This window comes from Periplaneta americana, chromosome 5, assembly GCF_040183065.1.
Source record: "Periplaneta americana isolate PAMFEO1 chromosome 5, P.americana_PAMFEO1_priV1, whole genome shotgun sequence".
In the NCBI taxonomy this organism is placed as follows: domain Eukaryota; kingdom Metazoa; phylum Arthropoda; class Insecta; order Blattodea; family Blattidae; genus Periplaneta; species Periplaneta americana.
In genome coordinates, this window is record NC_091121.1 from 78,705,157 (window position 1) to 78,720,696 (window position 15,540).

At 35.7% G+C, this 15,540-nt stretch overlaps 1 protein-coding gene across 2 annotated transcripts in view; it reads left to right on the top strand.

Moving 5' to 3' along the window:
- Positions 1 to 15,540, top strand: part of l(3)76BDm (trafficking protein particle complex subunit 8 homolog l(3)76BDm) — a 59,930-nt gene that overhangs the window by 15,719 nt on the left and 28,671 nt on the right. Inside the window, exons 8-14 of one of the 2 annotated variants that reach the window (XM_069826040.1) lie at positions 4,014 to 4,262; positions 7,844 to 8,123; positions 11,070 to 11,255; positions 12,424 to 12,617; positions 12,910 to 13,037; positions 14,567 to 14,772; positions 15,075 to 15,317. In XM_069826040.1, the coding sequence (XP_069682141.1) occupies positions 4,014 to 4,262; positions 7,844 to 8,123; positions 11,070 to 11,255; positions 12,424 to 12,617; positions 12,910 to 13,037; positions 14,567 to 14,772; positions 15,075 to 15,317 (1,486 nt within the window). The remainder of the gene's footprint in view (positions 1 to 4,013; positions 4,263 to 7,843; positions 8,124 to 11,069; positions 11,256 to 12,423; positions 12,618 to 12,909; positions 13,038 to 14,566; positions 14,773 to 15,074; positions 15,318 to 15,540) is intronic. The other variant, XM_069826041.1, reaches the window with a different exon arrangement.

Sequence of the window (15,540 nt, forward strand, 5' to 3'; positions counted from 1 at the left end):
CCTACAATAAGCCTCGAAATAGGACTGATTCTCTGGCACGACCACAGCAAAGGAATAAGGTTTTGAGATTTGGCACTTGGAACGTAACTAGTCTTTATAGAACAGGAGGGGTAACATTAGTAGCAAAAGAACTAGCTAGATATAGAATAGACTTCGTGGGAGTACAAGAGGTTAGGTTAGATGGGAATGGCATATCACAAATAGGAGATTACTTGTTGTATTATGAGGAAGGAAACAATAATCACCAATTAGGAACATGATTCTTTGTTCATAAAAGAATAAAATCAGCAGTAAAAAAGGTCGAATTTATCAGTGACAGGTTATCATATGTAGTACTTAAGGGTAGATGGTGCGACATCATAGTTATAAATGCTCACACCCCTACAGAAGAGAAAGACGACCATATAAAGGATAGCTTCTATGAGGAATTGGAACATACTTTTGATCAGTTACCTACATATCACATGAAAATTTTATTGGGGGATTTCAACACTAAAGTAGGGCGGGAGGATATTTTTAGACCAACTATTGGAAAAGAGAGCCTACACGAAACTAGTAGTGACAATGGAGTTAGATTAGTCAACTTTGCCACATCGAAAAATTTAATTGTCAAAAGTACAACATTCCCCCATAAGGATATACTTGGACTTCTCCAGATGGATTGACACACAGCCAAATAGATCACATCTTGATAGATAAACGGAGACACACTAGTACAGTAGACATTCGAACTTTCAGGGGTGCAGACTGTAATTCTGACCATTATTTGGTAATTGGAGAATTAAGAGAAAGACTATCAGTAGCCAAGCGAGTAGAGCAACAAGTTAATATTACTAAATTCAATATTTTGAAATTAAAGGACGAGGAAACTAAGCAAAATTATCAGGTCGAAATTTCGAATAGGTTTGCCACTTTAGAAAGTTCCGACGAAGTTGAGAAAGAATTAGATGTTAACAGCGTGTGGGAAAATATCAGAGATAGTATCAAAATTGCAGCTGAGCAGAGCATAGGTTATTATGAAACTAAGAAAAAGAAACCGTGGTTTGATGAAGATTGTTGCATCGTAGTAGAAAGAAGGAAACAGGCAAAATTGACATTCTTACAGGATCCAGTTGAGGAGAAGAGAGATAATTATTTCAATGAAAAACGGGAAGCAAGTCGTACACTTAGGAATAAAAAGAGAGGTTACTTGAAGGAAAAACTGAATGAGGTAGAAACAAATAGTAAGAATAAAAACATTAGAGATTTATATAAGGGTATAAAGGGATTTAAGAACCGATATCAGCCAAGGGTAAACGTGATCAAGGATGAGAATAGTGACTTGCTTGCAGACTCTCATTCAATTCTTAACAGATGGAAAAACTATTTTGGGCAACTACTAAATATACATAGGCCAAATAGAAATGATCAGTACGAAATTCAAATACGAACTGCTGAACCACTTATACCCGCACCCACACTTTCTGAAGTCAAAATTGCGATAGAAAATCTGGAAAAGTACAAGTCTTCAGGTATTGATCAAATTCCAGCAGAATTAATACAAGAGGGTGGAAGTGCATTATCTAACGAAATTTATAAACTTGTACTTGCTATTTGGAAAAAGGAAATTGTATCAGAACAATGGAAGGAGTCCATAATCATACCTATTTTTAAGAAGGGGGACAAGACTAATTATAATAACTTTCAAGAAATATCACTTTTGTTGACGTCGTACAAAATTTTGTCCAATATTCTTTTGAGAAGATTAACTCTGTACGTAGATAAAATTGTTGGTGATCATCAGTGTGGATTTAGGCATAATAGATCGACTATTGATCAGATTTTTTGTATTCGACAGATAATGGAGAAAAAATGGGAGTATAAGAGTACAGTACATCAGTTATTCATAGATTTCAAAAAGGCATATGACTCGGTTAAGAGGGAAGTATTATATGATATTCTTATTGAATTTGGTATTTCCAAGAAACTAGTTCGATTAATTAAAATGTGTCTCAGTGAAACATACAGCAGAGTCCATATAGGTCATTTTCTATCTGATGCTTTTCCAATTCACTGCGGGCTAAAGCAGGGAGATGCACTATCACCTTTACTTTTTAACTTCGCTTTAGAATATGCCATTAGGAAAGTTCAGGATAACAGGCAGGGTTTGGAATTGAACGGGTTACATCAGCTTCTTGTCTATGCGGATGACATGAATATGTTAGGAGAAAATCCACAAATGATTAGGGAAAACACGGAAATTTTACTTGAAGCAAGTAAAGCGATCGGTTTGGAAGTAAATCCCGAAAAGACAAAGTATATGATTATGTCTCGTGACCAGAATATTGTACGAAATGGAAATATAAAAATTGGAGATTGATCCTTCGAAGGGGTGGAAAAATTCAAATATCTTGGAGCAACAGTAACAAATATAAATGACACTCGGGAGGAAATTAAACACAGAATAAATATGGGAAATGCGTGTTATTATTCGGTTGAGAAGCTTTTATCATCTAGTCTGCTGTCAAAAAATCTGAAAGTTAGAATTTATAAAACAGTTATATTACCAGTTGTTCTGTATGGTTGTGAAACTTGGACTCTCACTCTGAGAGAGGAACATAGGTTAAGGGTGTTTGAGAATAAGGTGCTTAGGAAAATATTTGAGGCTAAGAGGGATGAAGTTACAGGAGAATGGAGAAAGTAACACAACGCAGAACTGCACGCATTGTATTCTTCATCTGACATAATTAGGAACATTAAATCCAGATGTTTGCGATGGGCAGGGCATGTAGCACGTATGGGCGAATCCAGAAATGCATATAGAGTGTTAATTGGGAGGCCAGAGGGAAAAATACCTTTGGGGAGGCCGAGACATAGATAGGAAGATAATATTAAAATGGATTTGAGGGAGGTAGGATATGATGATAGAGAGTGGATTAATCTTGCACAGGATAGGGACCGATGGTGGGCTTATGTGAGGGCGGCAATGAACCTTCGGGTTCCTTAAAAACCATTTGTAAGTAAGTAAGTAAGGGATCGATATTTGACACACTTTTGACAAAAGCAAAATTTTACAGACCATATAAAAGAAACCAAATGATCTGAAATGTACAAAAACTTGCCAAGACGTAGTCAAGTATTTTAGCAAGCGCCAAACAGATCACATTATCACACAGTTATATTGACATCAATTTCACCTTTTTGTGCATGTCCTGTATGTGGAGTAATAATCATGAATAAGATCTGGAACACATTATTTATGCTGCATATTCTTAAATTTTTTAACGAGTTAAATTAAGGTCATCAATACTAGTCTGACAAGGCTCAGCTCTGCAACACATATTGACCACATCTTAACTCTGGCTACTGATGGCAGGTTCTGTTATGAACACCAATCATAGCACTCTAAATTTGTTAGAAGAAACCCTATTTGAAGACCACAATGGGTTATAATGGACTTTATCAACATCCTGCTGGATACATTGATTGATTGATTGATTGATTGATTGGCTTTCAGTCCTTTTTCGTTTATCAATCTTTCCTATGGATTGGATGTGTGGTCTGATGTTAGCGTTTGTAATCTAGTCTGAATGTGTGCAGTCTGCAAATGATCGAACAATAGATTTTTAATTATAAATAAACAGTAAGTTTTATGTAAATCTGACATTCAGGTATAGCTCCCTATGAAACAGACTTGAATAATTTCAAGGGAAAAATTGTTCTGGGGCCGGGTATCAATCCCGGAACTCTTTGCTTAGTGCATGAATGCTCTACCGACACCCGACACCATCTCAAGGGAAAAATTGAGACGGTTCGAGTGTAGTTCCTGGGTAGCTCAATCGATAGAGCATTCATGCACTAAGTGAAGGGTCCCAGGATCGATACCGAGCCCCAGAACAATTTTTCCCTTGAAATTATTCAAGTAAGTTTCTGTTCATTTGTATTGTACTGTAGTCTTGATGCTTTTAAAACTTGAACTCATCACCTTTGTTCATAAGAAAGTGACTAAGATAAAAATACTTTGTTTGCTGCAGCTACTCAAGTGACGCCCCTGAACTACAGCTCAGAAGACTTGGCGACCTGTGCTTCATGTTTGGCCATTACTCCTTGGCATTCCAAGCTTACCACTCAGCTAAACGAGATTTCAACGCAGATCAGGCATGGCTCTACTATGCTGGCGCTTTAGAAATGGCAGCATTGTCAGCTTTCATGCAGGGTGAAGTGACTAGGAAAGCCCAGGAGTATATGGATGAGGGAATAGTTACTTACCTCAACTCTTGCAAGTAAGTTTCTGATCACTTTTGGCTGTCATGTAGCTCAATTATTTAGAGAGCCGGTTTTAAAACGTCTCTGCAAAATTCTCGTTTTTAATAAGCCTTTTTTCATCTGGCTTCAAGGATTGAATCTTTTGAACCATTCAAACCTCGTTATTGAGAATTTTTAATTAATACTATACATTCACAAGTAATAGAACATTTCTTTCCTCTTTTCCCTCTTATTATTTCCTTCTTTCACTTCTTCTACTTACTGTTATAGCTTAAAAATGATATTAAGCTAGACTCATAACCTAAAGCTCTGTTCGAATTCAACTTGACCTTATTACCTATTTGGGTTCTTACGAGCTTTTCTCCAATTATAAGACGAATGTTACTTAATTCCGTGGCAAATTCTTGGATTCATTTCGCCAAATACCATCTTGATATTGTATATTTTACCGATGCTAGATAACCTTACAGTTGATACAGTGTCATTGACTAACCAATTAAAAAACCACTCTTCTTTTCTTTCTTCTCCTCCTTTATCATTTCTTCTGCGTCCTCCTCTTCCTCCAGTTTCAGCATTTAGATCCACTTAATTGACCCGTAGTGTTTCCATTCTTACTTACTTACAAATGGCTTTTAAGGAACCCGCATTCATTGCCGCCCTCACATAAGCCCACCATTGGTTCCTATCCTGTGCAACATTAATCCAGTCTCTATCATTATATCCCACCTCCCTCAAATCCATTTTAATATTATCCTCCCATCTACGTCTCAGTCTCCCCAAAGGTCTTTTTCTCTCTGGACTACCAACTAACACTCTATATGCATATCTGGATTCGCCATTCTAGTATTTCCATTCTACAGAAATTAAACAGACAACATTATAAACTTCTATACAGTCTAATTGTTTTCAAATTCCCATAATACTGAATTGTGGTTATTTAGTATGAAACATTATTTTTATTAGTACATGAAATGTTTGAAGAATGGTGCCCAGTGTTTTTTGGGGCTGGGATAAAAAAAAAACAACCTTCACTTCTGTACAGTTGAGTCTTTCAGCATTCTGATTTGCAACCAGTCACTTTTATCATCTGAGTTATTGCTACTCCTGTTTGTATTACTTACTTACTGGCTTTTAAGGAACCCGGAGGTTCATTGCCGCCCTCACATAAGCCCACCATTGGTCCCTATCCTGAGCAAGATTAATCCATTCTCTATCATCATATCCCACTTCCCTCAAATCCATTTTAATATTATCCTCCCACCTACGTCTCGGTCTCCCTAAAGGTCTTTTTCCCTCCGGCCTCCCAACTAACACTCTATATGCATTTCTGGATTCGCCCATACATGCTACATGCCCTGCCCATCTCAAACGTCTGGATTTAATGTTCCTAATTATGTCAGGTGAAGAATACAATGCGTGCAGTTCTGTGTTGTGTAACTTTCTCCATTCTCCTGTAACTTCATCCCTCTTAGCCCCAAATATTTTCCTAAGCACCTTATTCTCAAACACTCTTAACCTATGTTCCTCTCTCAAAGTGAGAGTCCAAGTTTCACAATCATAAAGAACAACTGATAATATAACTGTTTTATAAATTCTAACTTTCAAATTTTTTGACGGCAGACTGGATGATAAAAGTTTCTCAACCGAATACCTGTATATATTATATCTACAAATTTAAAAAAGTTTTGAATCCATTATTTTTGTAACTATTACAATTATTCTGCATTCAGCTGTTGGCTAAATAACAATTCTCTTGTGTGAGACATGTTCTGTTACTTGTTACCTGGTAAATTAGAACACTTCTCATTGAGCTATGGCAGTGAAGAATATGTTGAAGTGACAACAGAGCAGGAAGAAATCCTTAGGGAAACTTACACACATCAGTGATCTTGTCCACTTTATTGATATTAGCTTATTGGTGGTAGTTCTAAGCAGGTCTGTAAAATCAATGGTCACATAAAATAGAGTTAAAAATTAGCATGCACTATTAATTGAATGACGAAAGCATAAAATCTGCATTCCAGAGTTTCAGAGTCGAATAGTAGTGAATCCAGATAGAATTTATGGTGAGCAAAGATTGTGTTGGATTAGGTTTCCTCTTATTTTTCATTACTTCATTGTCACTGCCCCATCTTACCAGCAAGTACTGTAACATGTCCTTTGTCTCGTAAAAGGGTCTTTATAATCAAAGCACCATGGATTCAGAACACCTCAAAATCTGTGCTTCAGTGGCTGGTCATGATAATATCTTTGAAAAATATTGGAGTGCAAGAGGTCAAATGACTTTATTGTCAAACGTCTGGCATTAGAAAACAACAACAACATAATCAGAGCACCCATTTGTGATGGAAACAAATTGAAGGGGAGGGAGAAAAGTATTCAGAAGAGTGGCGTGAAAGAAGTAAAATGATAATTTATAGGATGCACTTAAAATACCGAAGATAGCAGTAAATAGGTAACAGCAGATCAGGTTAATTCTGACCACTTTCGTTCCAATAGGCCTTCTATGCTTAGAATTCTTTTTCTTTTCATAAGTTTTAATGTCTGTTGAAGTATCCAGAACCTTTGGAATGATGTTAGGAACCGATATTTTTTTTTTAAATCAAAGCATCAGCGACCTCTACAGTTTCAGAGAGTTTGTGTGCAAGTATCTGTGCATGGAACAGAAAATTTGAACAAGACCAGTAACTTTGCCTCAAACTCTCTCATTCATGGTAAGGATTCTTTTACATATATAACCTATAATAATATTTTATTTATTTATTTGTTTGTGTGTTTGTTTGTTTGTTTCTTTGTTTATTTCATCAATCTTTGTTCACGTCATGGCAGATTAGATGTGTTCCAGTTCTTAATCCACCACCACTCTCTGTATAAATATTACAAAAACTAATACATATTGGACCTATAAGTGTCCTCTATTATTAATAATAATAATAATAATAATAATAATAATAATAATAATAATAATAATTATAGCTCTTGTATTTAAAATTCTTACTTTAACTCTTTCATTTCTATACTCAATCTCTTAAAAATTATTCTGTTAACTTCATTGATACTTTTCGTAGTTTCCTATCATGTCCGACTACTCAATATTTATAATTTCATATCCGTTGGAGCTTTGACTTTCTCTTCCCATCTAATTTTAACTCTAAAAAGAAATGTTCCTAATTTATGCAGATTGCTGGCCTTTAGGGGACCATTCATTTTTTTTATAAGCTACTATATCATTTATTTGCAGAAATTTTTTATCCACCCAACCGTTTCTCAAATCATTTGTTGCCTGACACTTTAATGCAATATGCATTGCGTCTTCCGCTAGTCCACATAAAGGACATTTATCCTTTTCTACATTCCCTCTCTTATGTATAATAATATAGATACTCCCCCTTTTTATTTCCCTTCTCAAGAAAGTCGACTTTAGGCTGAATTTGAACCTGTCAATCTCAGATCCAATGGCAAGCTTGATAGTCTTCAGACCATTGAGGTTGTCTGGGATGTCACCATTCTGTCATTGTATACAGAAATCACCATGATACGAAATCTCTTTGAAATCATGAAATTGTATAAAATGTGATGCAGTTTGTTCTTTGTACAGAATGCCGCAGTTTGCTACAAGAGCCACACTCTTGAGCACAGAGTGTCTAAAGGGTCGCAGTTTATATGGAGAGGCTGCAAAGCAGTTTATTCGCATGACAAGTGAAGATTCTGACCTGCGCAGTGCTCTCCTGCTGGAACAGGCCTCTTATTGCTTTCTGAAAGCAACACGACCACGCATGATGCGTAAATATGCATTCCACATTGTTCTAGCTGGACACCGCTTTTCCAAGGCTGGGCAGCGCAAACACTCACTCCGATGTTATAAGCAGGCCTACCAGGTGACTATACTTAAATTTTCTACTCTTTTTTTTTTTTTTTTTTTAGAGAAGGTATTTCTTTTAAAGCTGCCATGGTGGTCTAGTGGCTAAAGCGCTGGACTTGTAGACTTTTGGTCCTGGGTTTAATCCCGTATGTACCCTCGATTTATAACTTGTGTTAGACAAGCCCCTGGTCCAGATAACACAGGGGTTCTCTCCGGGAGCTCCAGTTCCCCTGTGGCGTCCCAAGAAATCTCCATCTCATCTCATCTCATCTCATCTCATCGCGAGTATAATATAGACCAGCCTCATAAGACACACCCTGGGCAACAACTCTGTTGGTAAATTGGTCTACACAACTGGCTTCATACAAGGTGCGTCCATAAAGTAACTTTCCCACTCGTCCCACAGCTAGCAAACCATATGTTGCGCGAAGTGACTGTGTGTACGTGATAGAGTGATGTCCTGGCATGGCACATGCGCTAGCAGAACTTCCCGAGTGCTCTCAGTAGCTTCGTTGCATTGGTTGACTCCTATTCCAGCTCCCGCCGCATGTGAAGTGCGATCAGTGATAAAGTTTTTGAATGCACAGGGCAGAGCACCGATTGAAATTTATCGTCAGTTGTGCCAGGTCTATGGGCCTAATGTCATGAGCAAGCAGATGGTCCACAAGTGTTGCTCCACAAGGTCGTCTGTGGCCTCCCATTGCACTCCTTGTCATGCACATTTTGGCGTCCTGCTGAAAATTGTCTACAGCATCAATGCACCATCTGCTTGCTCATGATGTTAGGCCCATAGATCTGGCACAGCTGATGATAAATTTCAATCAGCGCTATGCTCTGTGCATTCAAAAACTTTATCACTGATCGCACTTCACATGCGGTGAGAGCTGGAATAGGAGCGTACATCTTCAACCAATGCATCGAAGCTACTGAGAGCACTCGGGAAGTTCTGCTAGCGCATGCGCCATGCCAGGACATTACTCTATCACGTACACACAGTCGCTTCGCGCAACATATGGTTTGCTAGCTGTGGGATGAGTGGGAAAGTTACTTTATGGACGCGCCTCGTATTTGTGAGTGACGAAATGTCAAGTATCCGCCATCAGTACAAAAGAAAAAATAAAAGTATTTATTTTAATCTTAGGTTTCACTGCAAGGTAATTTCACGACTGTCTACTGTCTGTCTGGAGTAATACATTGTTGTTGATACGTTGAATTGCTGCCACCTACTGGCCAGTCTGCTTACTCCCATACCATCTAGCACTAGCATCCATCAGTAAGGAGATCTTTGAAAAAATTATCTCTCTCTTTTGTAGTGAAAATTGGAACCAATCCGATATTTACCTTTTAAATAACTACATTCATAATTATTTTATAAACAAAAAAAAAAAAAAACCACTAAATACTCCAGTCAGATTGGCCAACCCCAGGACATACCCACTCAATGATCCTAGCAACAGTAACATGAATATAAAGGATAATTTCACTTGTTATATTAAATATTAACATAGTAATGGGCTATTTTATTAGGCGATGTTGGATAAAATGGATTATTCACAGTAATATCACAGTTTAGTATATACAGTCATGAAGCTTGAGTTGATGAGGGTACTAGGAACAATAGACTGTGACGGTATTATTTTGCATTGTCTGTGATGAGGTGATAGTAGTGATCCTAGTGGTTAGCAACTATCTATGGATGCATATTCCCTGTGTATTGAGCTTCATGACTGTATATACTAGACTGTGGTAATATGGTAATGAAAGCCAATTATTGCAAAACATGGAATAAGAAAGTTTGTGTTATCTTTACCAATATTTTATTTTACTAGTGATCCTTACAGTCTTGAAATTGTGTTGGACTTTTTTGAGAAATGGGCACTTTTTAGCCTAACACTGGGCTTCTGTTGAAAATACTATAGAGTTTTACAGTGACAGTGGGTAAACATCTATGACCTAGACTCAACTATTTTTTTCTCTTGGTGTAGTAATTAACTACTCGTATTGTATAATTCAGAGTTCTATATTTTCATCATACTGTAAATCTTACTGTATTCTATGTAGTATTGTGTTGGTGATTGAAAATTATTCACGACTGTTAAAGTTATAATCTTTTTCAGTAATTCTTAGTTGCTTAGTTGGTGATTTATTACTACATTCACATGACATCCAAGGTTTGTGGGTTTAAATCTTATAGTAATTCAGAATCTTTAAAAGCAATAAAACGTTAGCATTCCTTCCTTTACGAAGAATAATAACCATTAGTCTCATGTCATAAATTTGTGACACATAAAAATCCCCATGCCATGAATAAAAGGGCTTTAAGCAAAATGCCACCCATTTTTCTCCTATATCAAAATTGAAGTAGTATAATCCAGCAAGAAAGAAGTGATCATATCTAGAGGCATTGGTAACCGATCAACTAACTCACAATGTATTATTCATCTATAGTAAAATTCCTCTCAACCAAAACCCAATTAACCGGCAATACCAAAGCAATGGCACTTCTGGCTGGACCAAAAAAAAATGTTTAATTATATCTTGTTGCCACAGCCTGGATCATCAATGTCACCACATTAGAAAGTTCGCACGAACTTTCATGTTCAGCAAATATTCGAACCTAAAATTAGAGTATTATTTGTGTTGTGTGATATGTTTTACTAAAGAAACTCCACACATTTTTATGTTATTTATGTTATGATCAAGTGATTGAGAAATAAGCTTCACATGGCTGTAGTTTCAACAATTGGCATCATAAAATACGAATAGGTAATTTTTAAAAATATTTATTCAATTATCCAGCAAAATCTTATATCTGGAACTAGCTTGGTCTCTCTGGTGCTGGTTAAGAGAGATTCTACTGTGTACTGGAGAAGATTTTTAAATTCGAACAATGTGAAGAGTTGTCATGAACAGTTAATTTCCGTCCAGAAAATAACAATAAAATATACAATAATTTTTATAGGTGTATGAAAGTAAAAACTGGAGTTTAGCAGAGGATCACATACACTTCACAATTGGTCGTCAAGCTTCAAATCTGAAACAGATTTCGGAAGCAGCGAAAGCATTTTCTCATCTCCTGACTCCTGCCAGCCGACAATCTGCTGGTCAGCAAGCTGCATTTCTTCGGGAATTTCTCACAACACAACAGGTGATTATAGAAATTATTGTTTGAGACAGAGAAGTTGGGAAGTAAACCATTCCCATAAAAATTTGACTTCTTTTCTGTTTTTCTACTCTATGTTTTGCATTTATTTCTGATGTGTTAAATCTTAGTTTCGTATTGACACTAACTTGTTAAGACAATATATTTGATTGGTTTGTTTCTTACGTCTCGTCCACACCTGTGGAGTAATGGTTAGTGGGTCTGGCCACAAAATCAGGTGGCCCGGGTTCGATTCCCTGTTGAGGCAAGTTATCTGGTTGAGGTTTTTTCCAGAGTTTTCCCTCAACCCAATATGAGCAAAAACTGGGTAACTTTCGGTGCTGGATCCCTGACTCATTTCACTGGCATTATCACCTTCATCTCATTCAGACACTAAATAACCTAAGAAGTTGATAAAACGTCATAAAATAATCTACTTTCCATCCATCCATCTTATGTCTCATATTTAGTCGTCTTGGGGTAATAGGAACTCTCTTGGTTCTGCAAATCTGACAACGTTCAATTAAAATATTTAATGGGGACACTTTGAATGTGGAGTCTGTTATCCCTGATGATAGTATGATGATTGAAGTTTTGTAATTGCTAGCGTTGAATTTAACATAGGCAAGACACTACCAGCAAAGTTTGCCTGAAATCGTACCACTGAAGGATAGAGTTCTTTTATGAGCCATAAGTACAGTGTATGACTAGTGACCTTCGGTTTTACTTGCTTCAAAAACATTAATGAGTTAAATTTGTCATCAAGCCATCCTGACATATTCTTGTATCATAAAGAACATTGTAAAATTAATTAACTTCTTTGCACTTGGCAGTTAACAAAGTAGCGACCAGATTAATTTTGCCATATTTTCTGGCATATAAGAAACACTTTTTTTCTTTGAAAATAAGTCTGGAAAACAGAGTGCGTCTTATATGCTGATACTGAATTTTTGAATAGTTCAAAGCTTCATTGGATGCTGTGAAAACTGAGACAATGATTAAATCATTTAAGAAGTTTGGCATTAGTAATGCACTGGATAGCATAGAGGACAATTTGTTGTAGATATATTCCGTTACCTATGTAAATAAAAATTATTTTAAAATATGAAGACATTCAAATTGAGATATGAATATATGAATGTATAAAAATTCTTGTGTTGTTTTTATATTACAGCAGCTTATTGACGAGGAAGCAACATCTTTAGGAAATGCGCTTCCTGTCCTTCCTTTACCTCTAGTTGATGGTAATGCTATTCGAGTATTATTGGGTCCACTTCCTCCCCTGCCATTTCAAGATGGAGCCTCTAATGTTGTACCTGCAACAGGTGTCACATTTTCAGATGATATCTCAGATGGAATAGAGTTGAGGTAAGAAATCAGCCATTCTTAATTATATAAATTATAAGGCAGTAAGACAGCATTTTGTAGCTGACTGAAAAGTAGTTCTTCACACATTTATTACCGTGAAAATCCTTTCCTCTCAATACTAATAATTATGGGATTGTTAAGAACTAAATATTTGGAAGCAAAATTGGGACAATTACCGTCATGTTCCCATATGAATTTAGTTACTGTTAAAACAATTTTTGAAAATTTAAACATGTGCAGATATGTTGAAAAATTATTTGTGAACTATGAAAGTAATTGATTTTGTTCACAGGTGGTCAAAACTAGAAGAGAATTTGGTGGCTGAGGCACAAGGCTCATTACCAATGATCTTCAGACAAACAATTCAACTATACTGTAATACTACAAACAATACAACTAGGCCTATTGGAATTGTAGGAGGTATGCATTTGTTGTAAACGTAAATAGTATGTGTGTGCATGCGTGTGTCTCGAACCTCAGTTATTGCAATGTTTGATGTTGCCAAGCGAAAAGAGTTTGAAAAGGATTATTATTCCAAGTGTATGGTAGAAGCTTTTTTAAAAGGCAAATATTCCGCTCGAAAAGCTGGAAAATGAAACACTGAGAGGATGGATAAATAGATGCTAATTTTGATGAAAATAGATGCTAAAAATTCAGGTCCCTAATTATTGGTAATGATGACAGATATTAAGGTAGTGTATAATTATTCCTATTAGTTAATTATTCAATTCAATTCAATTTATTAAGCCATTAAACATACAGTGATAGGCTTCGTCACAAAAAAAAAAAAAACATACATTTGAAAATACACATATAATTGAAAACAGAAATTAGAATGAAAACACAAAACATTTTGAAACTCTAAAATTAATTAAAACACTTCACTCTTATGTAATAATTGTAACTAATCTAAATAACTTTATTTATTAAAAAACAATTTCGTATGATTTTATTTTAAGAAACTCATCTACAGAGTAGAAAGGATTAATTAAAAGTCAATTATAAAATCTAGCTTTGAAACTATTGGTTGATAACTTATAATATTGACTGGGAAGCTTATTATATAATTTCATCCCCATGACAGAAAAATTTGTACTAGTTTTATGTAATCTACAGTATGGAATATTAATTTGTTCACTATTTCTAATTTCATGATCATGTATATTGGCTATTAATGAGTAATTGTCTTTATTTTGTCGAGTGTAAAGGACTAGGTCGTATATAAATTTATGGCAGTTAATATCTGTGATTGTTTGAAAAGAGGTCGACAATGTTCAAGATAGTTTGATTGACATAAAATTCTAATGGCTTTCTTTTGCAAAATTAAAACACTCCCAATTTTGCTACCATTTCCCCAGAAAATTAAGGCATACCTAATTATCGACTGAAAGAACGAAAAGTAGGCACATCTTAAATAATTTTGAGAAACACAAGTCACTAATTTCTTTAATAAATATATAACTCTTGATAATTTTGTGCATATATATTTGATATGTTTTTCACATGTTAAACTGGAGTCTATAAAAAGTCCTAGGAATTTGGTATAATTTTGTATGTTGTCCTTTTTTATTACATGATTTAGGATAAAAGTTATGTTGATAGTCTTTTCTTGATTAAGCAAAAGAAAAAAAAATGTGTGGAATACAATTGAAAACCTCTCTGGAAAAAGATGTATAACTTCAAATTATTGCAATATGCGACTTAGGTGAAAAAAGTAATTTTGTAGAATTAACTTATAACAGTAAATTATTACATTCAGCAATAGAATAAACTGGTATCCTTGATTAGTTGAATGGTTCTGTCAGTAAATATAGGCCTAATGAAATATGCCCCTGAAATGATTTTCCTTTCTCCTGAAACATGAATTATAATTTTGTTGGTTACATCCTTATTCCGAAGAGATCTTCAATTTCAAAGACTTAGTGTTCATTAACACTTTATGATTTCAGAACATGTGACTGTGTGTGTGATGCTGCAGAATCCTCTACATATTTCACTACCTCTGCATGATGTTAGATTATTATGGAGCTTCAGAAAATCTGGTGGTGCTACGTCACAGCTTGTAGATAATGAAATGACTCCAGAGACTTCAGACAGCCCTGTCCAGACGCAGCATTTAGACTCTGTTATGCTCAAACCTGACTGTGTGCAAGAAGTAAGTGCACAATCATAACTTGTACACTACTTTTTTAAATAAAGAATGTAGTTTTCTCAAATAGCATTATAATCTTTTCTACACTTATATTAATTGATTTTGGTCCCTAGTCTTGCTTGTTATTAGTAAGCGAGTCTCAGCTCATTATCACCTACACAAAATCATAAAAATCGCGTTGACACTGCACTGATGTACAGATCAGGAGAGGCAGGTCAATTTGTTAAGCTAAGATACAGTTCCTATCAGTATTTAATTCATGCTGTGTTATGCTTACAGAAATATTATACTTATTGTCTATGTAGGTGGTGCTATGTGTTACACCAAAGTATGTTGGGGAGCTTCAGATTCTTGGGATCGCGTATCAGGTTTCAAATCCAGTCACACAGCAGTCTGCGGAACCTACGCCTGCCACAGTATCAATTCCAGGGAAACAGATTTTTACTATAAAGGGACCAAGACCAAGATTAACCAAAGAAAGAGGATCTCAAGACATGCAAGATAGACGCCTGGAGATCAATGTTGTTGAGTCAGCTCCTTGCTTGCAGGTAAATTGACTGTGTTGTGAGTGTTGAAGTTTTTCTTCCAATGTGACATCCTCAGCTACTGCAACCCATTTTAGGTGTAACTGTCACAACAAGTAATTTTGAGTTTGTCACTATTGGAATTATTTTTTGGGAAGAAAGTCATGAAAGCTTTCCATTCACGTTTTTATGTGTGTGATCATGTGCGTTTTAACAATTTTGTCACTTTCCAAGCAGATGTCTTGGA